This window comes from Vollenhovia emeryi, unplaced genomic scaffold (assembly GCF_000949405.1).
Source record: "Vollenhovia emeryi isolate VEMERY1.0 unplaced genomic scaffold, V.emery_V1.0 DF939120.1, whole genome shotgun sequence".
NCBI lineage: Eukaryota > Metazoa > Arthropoda > Insecta > Hymenoptera > Formicidae > Vollenhovia > Vollenhovia emeryi.
In genome coordinates, this window is record NW_011967246.1 from 1,796,094 (window position 1) to 1,806,011 (window position 9,918).

The window sequence follows — 9,918 nt, forward strand, 5'->3', positions numbered from 1 at the left end:
TCTTTAAGAAGACATAATGTTCTCTGGGTTAAAATTTGTTGTATTTACGTTAGTTGCAGAATTAATTCGCGTTTGTTTATTTTGCAGTAGAAAGATAAATATTTGATAGTTGGCTGATGAAATTATATGTAAGCTGTATTGCCTAAGGCAAGGGAGCACAATCTGACCCCTTGTTGACAGACGTGATAATCTTTGATAGGCAACACTAAGGTCTCGTCCAGTAGCTTCAGGATCTCCAGGTACGCTTTCAATGCCTGCTCGTTTCGGCCTTCCTCAAGATTTGTCGATGCAACTCTAAAAAGCGCATCTGTATCCTGCAGGACCCTTAGGCCCTTCAGGATATTCGTGCTCTTGCCGCATTTCGCGCATCCGATCATGAACTCGTTCGTATCGCTTCGTACTAGCAACACATTACCACATGACGGTCCAGTCTCGCATTTAAATCTGGAAGAACGAAACGATGTAATGATGTTTACGATACGTTTTTAATAGAATAGGACAGCTTGGTAGTTGTTAATTTAATCTTGTATTAAAGAGAATATCTTGTGTTTTTGTGGTATTCTGTTTAAAAAGTACTTTCGTATTTGGATATGTTAATGGTCGTTTTAAGGTCTGTGTCCACTATGCTAGCAGTTGGTCCAAGTTCTACCATCCTGGACACAGGCCTTTACTCAATTATACAGTGATTTCAATATAATTAATAATTACTATTTAGTAACATTCGATATTACTGCAAGCTAATATTTTCATTACAACGCTATGATAATAATTAGGTATATTTGAAATAACATTAATATCTGAGATCTTGATAAATACCTGAGTACTGTTGGATCCAATTCGTCGAGAAGCGGCCAGTGTCCCGAGCATGCCTCGCAATTGCAATCGAACCAATATTGCACCCTCAATTTTCTTTTCCGCTCGCTCTCGGGCATGGTTGTGAAGATAGGACCGTAGTTTTCGGAGATCTCTTCGCCCGCGCCGATTGTGCGAATAGCGCGAACGATCATGGTGGTGCCGATGAAATAACTTGATTTACATTTTTAGCTCAGTTTAGTAATAATAATATAGTTTAACGACGGTGAATAGAGTACATTTATTATTTACCGAATTACGCCAGGATTGCACGAGTGATTCAGCATCGCCACCGTAGGGTAAACGCCACCGCCTATAAACACACTCTTGGCTTTGGCAAGTATTTTCTCCTCCTTCAGCCTTGTCAATTCTGAAATCTAAAACACGAGGAATACGATCAGCACCCAATGAGAAATGATTCGTCGATCGACGTCGAAACAATGTCGTACTATTTTATTATAAAATCCATGATAAGTCGCGGTTACTCCAATTAAAAAGTGCTCAATTTATAGATAAAACAATAATTATACAAGTTTACAATATATCTATACTGGTGTAATTAAAAAATCGCTTTATTAGAGGTAATAAGGAATAACAAATCGAAGGTAATATATAGTACGATCGAGCGAATTATAATGTTGCGTTATGCGTCATTCCTTACCTCGTGCGAGTTGAATTGCAATAACTGCAAATTGTGCAGCATCAGTTCCGCGATAAATAATTCCTCGTCTGATAATTTGCTGTCCGCTGAATCAGTGCTTCTCACATTTTCTGGTAAATACTCGCCGACTCTTAATAATCTGAACAGCCAGGCTGCCATGTAGGCTCTGTGAAAAATATCCTCGGGCAGTCTTTTGTCTTCGTGGGTGACTGTTGGAATAAAAATATTTTTTTAAACTCGCAATGTAAAAAGGACAAATTAGATGTCGAACAAAAAATAATTTATACCCTCGAATAATTTACTGACCAAAGAGGGAAGGGAATCAATTAACTATCTTAAAAAAAATTCGATGTAAAATTTTTCACGATTGTACTAGAGTTGTAAAGAAGTGAAAGTCCACTCGATATTCTTACGTGAGAAACATGTTCGATAGAACACTTGTACAATCGAGATTTAATTTTAAACAAGCGAAACTTAAATGATCTGGAATTTTATCCTTTTTCATTCTAATTGTGTACAACCACACAGTTGTTTAGGAGGAATACTATTATACTCGTTTATACTCGTATTTTTTTACTTTTACTCATTTATTTACCTAAATTGTAAAAAGTATTCGCGTAGTCATCGCTTCGATACGGATTCTCCGCAGAAATCTTGGACGCACTTCCGGGATTCCTCAGGCGTTCCCTCAATCCCATGGTTTCTTCGAAAGGTTTCTGCGTAATCGCCCTTAGGGCTAAGAAGCACGTGACCGAGGCTTGCGAGTGCCACAGGACCGGCAGTAGCTTGCACTCCCGCGAGTGCACTTGGGCGTCCGCATCTCTGCAGCGGCGGCTGCAGTACGCGACGCAGCTGCAGGTCCGACAAGCCGCCGGCATCGGCACAAATATCCTCACGAAGCACAGGTGGCAATGCGTGAGCCTTGAAAGTCATTTTCGTTACGACGTAATTTTACACGGTTTGCGTGAGAGAGAGAGAGAAAGAGAGAGGGGGAAAATAAAGAATAAGGGAGAAAACGCAGCAGCGATAGTAAAATAAAAAAATTGCGCAATTTATATCCGAGATAAAATACATTCCCGACAATGGTTACGAAACCTTGAGCTCATAAATCGTTGATGTTGCAGGTCCTGTCGGATCCTAAATTATGTCTCGGTAAACTCACCGGTAAGAGCGCAATTGAACATGAAAGAGCGTTGATAAATAACTTGACAAGTGGATTTCCAAAAATGTGACCGAGCTGGTTGCGATTTACCTACCTGTTCTCCGTCAATAGAGACGTGCAGTGTGGTCGTTCGACGATCACGATCTCGCCGGGTGATATCTCCCTGGTCGCCACGGCGTGTCTACCCACGTCACCCCCGTCATCCTTGATCTCCACCGCTTTACTACAGGCGGGATACAGAGAATTCCTCTTCCTCTCGGAAATAAATTTGTCCTCCGCATGTGCGTTGAGCTTTTGCTTGCTGTGAGCTCGCGGAGGATTCTTCGCGGCGGCCTCGTTGAGCCGCTTGCCCTTATCCATCACAGCGAGCATCACCCTGATGTCCATCTCGAACTTCTGCCTACGCTCCAAGGGTATCCTAGCGTCGTCCAGGGCCTGGAGAGCTCGTCTGAACGCCTCGACCGCCTCGTCGTGCCTTTTCAGCCCCAAGAAGCACTTCGCCCGTCGCTCTTCGAGTTTGTAGAGAAGATCCTTCGGGTAACCGAGTCGCGAGGCCTCCTCGATGTCCTCCAACGCGTACTCGTGATGCTCCAAGTGGTGCAACGTGGCCGAGCGATTCGCCAGGATAACGCTTAATTCTAAACATTTAGAATCCAGTTTTACATTCTCCGGTTCGATAATCACAAATCACAATCTTATAATTAGCAGTGATAAATATACGCGAGGATAATTGCAGCGGAGATTTTCGGATTTTATAAAACTGTGGAGACGACGGATAATTTCTTCAATAAGCGTATTATCTAGATAATTTTTAGTTTCTATTCTAATTACATCTTATATTTCATATTCAATATTACAATGTTATTGGGCAATCTTGGCCAATACAATTTCAACATCAATCCAATATTAAATAATAATAATCTAGGTGCAACATCGGTAGTATTTTTGCATTTATTTTATGACCAATATTGGCGTTATGTTGAGAAAATACTGGCCAATGCACTCCCACCATAACCAATGTATAGCCAATAAATTATGCTACTAGGGAGGCGTTTATGCGCAAAGGCAAGGCCTAATGCGATTTGTGGAGGTTTAAAAAATATATAAAGTAACTATTAATGTAACTATTAAATTAGTTACTGGCTATCGAAAAAATGTAATTGAGTTAAGTTATAGTTACAGATGGGGTAAAAGTAACGAAGTTAAGTTACAGTTACCAAAAAGAAGATTCGTTACAAGGAAAGTAACGAGTTACTTTCCAACCATGTAATTATTACATATAGATATTGATTATAGATTTGTTAAATTATGCAGATATAAATTATACGCACTAACTAAACATATATTGTAACGAGCATCATACATATTTACCTGTCGACGGTGCTAGAAGAGCTGCATTTGAATACACCTCCAGGGCCTTCGTGAATTCGCCGCGACCAAAAAATTTGTTCCCGACGTCCTTCAATCGAATAGCACCGTCACTATCCTTGACCATGGGTCTCTCTACGTCCAGGGGCAACTGGTGGGCCTCGGAGTAGCTCAAAACGAAAGCCACCCTCTCGGCGTTTGATTCCAAGGCAGCGAACTTCTTGAAGTCTTGCTGGCGAATCGCCTTTCTCACTGCTATCAAATTTGAGCGGAAAAATCCACCGATTTCCGTTTCCGGTTGATTTGCCGACATGATTTTTTATGTATTTTTTTTCTAATATTTCACAGCATAATTGTAATTAAAAAAACTAGAACACTAGAGTATGGCTTTATATAGTAATATATTTTATATTTATTTTTATTGAATTTTAAGGGAAGTATTATTTATATATTTAAACAATTTTAACAATTATTTATTTATTTAATTTTATTAAATATGCGCAAAATCATATTTAACAAAAATTAATGAGAATCATTAGTTGAAACACATATCTTCTAATATTAATTAACGGGATTATTTGGGTAACTATTATTTGTAACAACCATAAATGTTTACTTTTACGTTCTACCCTGTCGAGCCTTCTTTATTGATTTCTTGCAATTAATCAATTTCTCGAATTTGATTAATCTCGAATTTAATCTCTTACGTAAAATCACGCATAGAAATGATGTGAACCTAATTTGAATCACTAATTGGAGAACGCACTCCAGGGGCATGTCCCTGGTCGACGACTCGAAGTTACTGGCTTCTGGTGGTGCGCCCAACTTTAGCGAGAACTACGCGCGGCTATTTCGGCGTCTGCTATTTTGAGACACTTTCGATCTTAATGTGGGTGCCTGTCTACCCGCGGCAAGGCGGGACCGTGTAACGCCTCGCCTCGTAGACGACAATGTAACTTTACCGATGTCCGGATTAGAGCAACCAGATCACACCTGCCATTACTCTTCGCTCCTCTTACGGATTCCCAAAGCTGCGCTTTCAAAGCTTATAAACTGCTGGTATTATTTAGACAGGGACGAGCATCTGTAGAAATCAAAACGCGCGCGGTAGTTAACAGTAATGAATATATTTGTTAATGTCATCCATGTCGGTGCGCTGTAAACTAATTAAAACTACGTTACACACTACGTTTTAGATTGATAGATAATACATTCGGTCTACGTGAGCTACCTTAAATTAACAATATATACAAAACTCAGATTGGCGATGTACAATAATAGCGGATGCAGGATGCATACGAGACAAAGGTGTTGATTGATAGATGATCACGAGTTATGTCAGTGTCACAGTGACAGTGCATTGATGGTGATGATTGAAGAAATTTCTTCTTTCGCACGATATATCTAGGAGAATACTTTAACATTCTAATTTCTTGAGACGAGAAAGGGAATCTCTGAGGAAGAACATCAATCTGACGTGATACACATACTGATAATATCATACACATATCTTATTCCGCGATAATATATACCCACATAGCACATAATATTACATAATATATCAGTCTTATTATAACATTGCAGTAATATTACAGTAATATTTCCGATATATTTTACTGTGGCATTACGTGCTATGTGGGTAGTAACTATATTACCGAAATACATATTAATATTCTGCATTATTTTTGTACGTTGTGTATTATACAATAATGTCAATGTATTTCTGCTTCTCGGGGCTGTCGATTAAAGAGGTGCGGTACGCCAAAGATAAGGAACCAGACGACACCAGTTGCTACTGAATGTAAGTAATATAATGAACACGAGATTAAAACGACGTAATACGAAAGAATACAAATTACCGAGCGTACATTTACACTCTGGGGTAATATTGACCGCAACAATTTTTTCCCCCGAACTCATCGACTTTAGTACTTCGATCCCCTTTAATCCGCAGCGTTCCACTTGTTCAATGTCAGAAATACTCCCTGCAAGTTGTGTTCCTTCGCGAATATAATCTTATTAAATGCAACGGACGAAGAATGCGAAACCGCCTCACGGTCATCACCACGCCGTCCTTACAATTCTACTTCTTTATTTACATCCGAAAGACCTCTGGTTTTCGCGGGATTCAGAGGTCGCCCCTAGAAGTCGTACGAGCCCTCGTTGTCCTCCTTGTTGGCCCTCAGACCCATCCTGTACACGGCGCCGGCCACGCCGGCGCCGATTAGCGGACCCACCCAGTAAATCCACAGATGATCATAGTGGTCGTGCATCACGGCCGGGCCCAGACTCCTGGCGGGGTTCATGCTGCTGCCGGTGATGGGCACCGCCGCCATATGGGCCACCGCGATCGTCAGGCCGATCGCGAGCGGGGCCCAACCCTTCACGTCGGTCCTCTTGGGATCCGTGACGGCGTGGACGACCAGCACCAGCAGGAACGTGATAATTATTTCCATCGCTAGGCCCTGAGCCGCGGACACGTTGAACGCTAACGCGGTGAGGCCTAATCTGTCCCCGGCCTGCTCCTTAGGTATAATCAGCTGGGCGAAAAGACGAAGACATTCGATTAGACGAGCCGCACTCGCGAAAAATCAGTCAGCGAATTATCGCTGAAAACAGCGAATAGTCGCTGATTAAAAAAAAAATGTAGCTGCCGTAGCTAATAACTGCATGTTGCAGCTAAATTTCAGTTGTAAAATATGGACGGCTAATATTTAGTTGTGACAGCAAACCGTTTGCTGTCCTTTAGAAATTTATAGTTATGGCAGCGAAATATTTTTAGCAAACTACGATTAGCTACGGTAGCGAACATTTTTTTTCAGTGCAAATATACCACTGCGATTTTCAGTGCTTATAACTGCAAATCAGCGGCTGTTCGCTGTTTTCAGTGATGATCCACTGAGTGACTTTTTAGGGCCAGTTTCACAAACGTCGGTTAGCTGCTAACCGAAGGTTAATTGATTCTCTGTCTCTTCTTAGATAACAAAATAGAAAAAGATAGGAAGTTGACAGAACTCTGGTTAACAGTTAACCGACGTTTGTGAAACTGGCCCTTAGAGAGCACTTTCTCGGCAACCCTACTAATTTTACACGACTGAACTGCAGTGTGACGCGAAAGCAGTACCGTTCTCCATTTTCCCGCGAGCGTTATTTCTATATAAATTAGATCGCGGCGGCGCAGAGATGAAGACGAAGTATTTGAAGTCGATTTATTTGTCGGAATTAATTCGGGCTATAAAAGACACGCAAATTACTATCGTACACGCACGCACGTGCGTTGCTGTCCCTTCGCGACGCGTGACCCAGCTGGTCGGCCGCGACCAGTTTCTGATGTAATGGTGTACGGTCAACCGGAGGAGCCGGGAGAGGCGGTCCTTGACCTTGCGCAACGGCGATTTAATTGATACGGGCAAGACGAGGCACTTTCGGCCCCCCCCCTCCCGCGCCAAATCGAAATGACAGGCTATCAACGATCAATTTCACGCTTCGGCCGGACGATTATTGTGATTGCGCGCGTGTAAGAAACGTAAGCGCGCTATAACAAATGGTAACGTTGGATCGCGACGTGCCGACGATCTCCCCGAGTGCGTTTTGTAACTTGTGCAACTTGTGCAGTCGGTGACTTTAATTCTAAATTTCAACCCGGTAAAAAAATGAGAAGGAATTGAACTTTTAATGGTAACGAAGATGAAGATTGATGTACGCAACCCCGTCCTTGTAGTTCAATTGAATAATATACTCGGTTACAAACGTAAATTGCTACCTAATCCGGTCGCTTTTTTTAGAAGTTAAGGAACTCGATTTTGAAGTTATTAAATACGCATTTAGATTCGTCGACTTTTTAACAAAAATGAATCAGGCGTCGCGGTAAACTTTTAAATTGTACGCACCTTGAGAACAGCGAATCCCGCAATAGCGCCGCAACATTGGCAGACTGCATAACTGATAGTTTTGAGAAGACTGCAATTTCCGCTGATCATCAAACCGAACGACACAGCCGGGTTAACGTGACAGCCGGAAATCGGACCTAGAGCCTATAACAGAAAAATGATTGTGACATTGTTAATAAGATGATAACAATGTTTTATAACTTCTTACGCTTTTTCTATTACAAATTTCACATAGAAGTTATAATATAAGTATAATATTATCTGCAGTATCAGCAACAATTGCACGATATACACAAACTGAAATGCGTTGATCAGAAAATAAGAAACAATCTTTTCATCGTGATTTCATACCGACACACAGCGAGTTTTCCTTTAGAATTTATCGCGAAAAAATCGTGGTAGTCGTGGGACAGCATGGGATTTCGAAGAATTTTATGAGAGCTTTTTAAAATTTTATTATTTAGTAGGATTAATGAAACATATCTTATATTTTATCGCGGTGGATTATTAATATTTTTCATTGCGGCAGATATTAATCAGAAAAAGTCTCATAAAATTCTTCGAAATGTTGTCCCACGGCTACCATGAGTTTTGGAGTTTTAAATTCTACGAGAAAATTCTCTACGTGTAACTTGAAAGATCGCCACTTTGTCGGTTATGGTTACAATTATGTCACGCTATCGTCTCCCGTGTCTACCATTAGACACTATTGCGGGATTGTTTTACGAACCATTTCTCGATCGGCGAACTTGCGGCTAATAAAACACGGGCCGTGAGAAAATTTCTAAAGCCTCTTTCGCAATTGCGCGGTTCCACGCCCGAAGAGGAGGGGGTGGGGGGGGGGGGGGGAGAGAAAGAGAGAGAGAGAGAATTTATTTCTTGAATTTATTTTGGGCAGTTTCTCAACGATTAAAACGTTATTTTGACAATCCTGCCATGTGTGTAACATTGCCTGCTTGTAAATTCCCCGTACATACCCGGCATGTAATTACGCGGAGATCGTATAAACGATTCGAAACGATCTCGGACTTGCCCGACCTTCTCGTAAATAGCCGGATATGAGCGGTGGTTCATTTATGCAGCCTTTACTATTTTGCGAGGGTAGAATGTCGATAGAAACAGCACGCGCCACAATACGACGGTGTATTTCAATTAATGCGAAATAACAAAGTACACTGATAGAAAAATATATAATATTTGAAACTATAATCGCATAGTAAAATAATTATAGTCAGGAATATCATTTTTATAGTACTAGAAATGACAAAACGCGCGCTTCGCGCGCGCAGTTTGTAGTTGAACGTTGTATATTTTTAAGAATTTGTATACATGCAAAGAAGTTATTGTATGCGCAACGTCAATTAAAAATAAAAAGTAATTTATCACTCACTGATACGATTCGCAACAACAGAGTTGTACATCGTTAACTGTATATGGTAAACTGTAAAAATACAAATATGTATACGATTATTACAGAGTAATTATGTGAAATCTAAATTATTGCATTAAATATACAAATCTTTCAGGAAAAATATATTTAAAAGTCTGGGACAATTTAGAATTCCTCAGTATATACCAAATAAAGTATGCTGTGTGGGATACGTTCAAAAATAATTTTTAACATTTAATAACATTTAATAAATTCCATCTTAACTCAGAGAGCCGAGAAGCGACCACTTCGATCTTACAATTAGCTCAGAGAGCCGAGATGTGACCTATTCCATCTTAGCTCAGAGAGCCGAGAAGCGACTAATTCCATCTTAGCTCAGAGAGCCGAGAAGCGATTACTTCGATCTTAGCTCAGAGAGCCGAGATGTGACCTATTCCATCTTAGCTCAGAGAGCCGAGAAGTGACCAATTCCATCTTAGCTCAGAGAGCCGAGATGCGACATATTCTATCTTAGCTAACAGAGCCGAGAAGCGACATATTCTATCTTAGCTCAGAGAGCCGAGATATGACCTATTCTATCTTTTTGAAAGATTTT

The 9,918-nt window shown here is 40.7% G+C and overlaps 2 protein-coding genes across 4 annotated transcripts in view; both read right to left on the reverse strand.

Moving 5' to 3' along the window:
- Nucleotides 1-52: 52 nt before the first annotated feature.
- Nucleotides 53-4,492, reverse strand: LOC105570531 (SET and MYND domain-containing protein 4). Its single transcript, XM_012027803.1, has 7 exons — nucleotides 4,047-4,492; nucleotides 2,770-3,313; nucleotides 2,109-2,434; nucleotides 1,514-1,722; nucleotides 1,105-1,229; nucleotides 817-1,026; nucleotides 53-444 (listed from the first exon to the last, which is right to left on the reverse strand). The coding sequence occupies exons 1-7, from the start codon at nucleotides 4,354-4,356 to the stop codon at nucleotides 123-125; spliced, it is 2,046 nt and encodes a 681-aa protein (XP_011883193.1). The 5' UTR covers nucleotides 4,357-4,492; the 3' UTR covers nucleotides 53-122.
- Nucleotides 4,493-5,150: 658 nt separating this feature from the next.
- LOC105570532 (aquaporin AQPAn.G) overlaps nucleotides 5,151-9,918 on the reverse strand; it is a 36,533-nt gene continuing 31,765 nt past the window's right edge. For all 3 annotated transcript variants that reach the window (XM_012027804.1, XM_012027805.1, XM_012027806.1), the window contains 2 exons: nucleotides 7,934-8,077; nucleotides 5,151-6,583 (listed from right to left, as the gene is read on the reverse strand). In XM_012027804.1, the coding sequence (XP_011883194.1) occupies nucleotides 6,185-6,583; nucleotides 7,934-8,077 (543 nt within the window). In that variant the 3' untranslated portion in view covers nucleotides 5,151-6,184. The remainder of the gene's footprint in view (nucleotides 6,584-7,933; nucleotides 8,078-9,918) is intronic.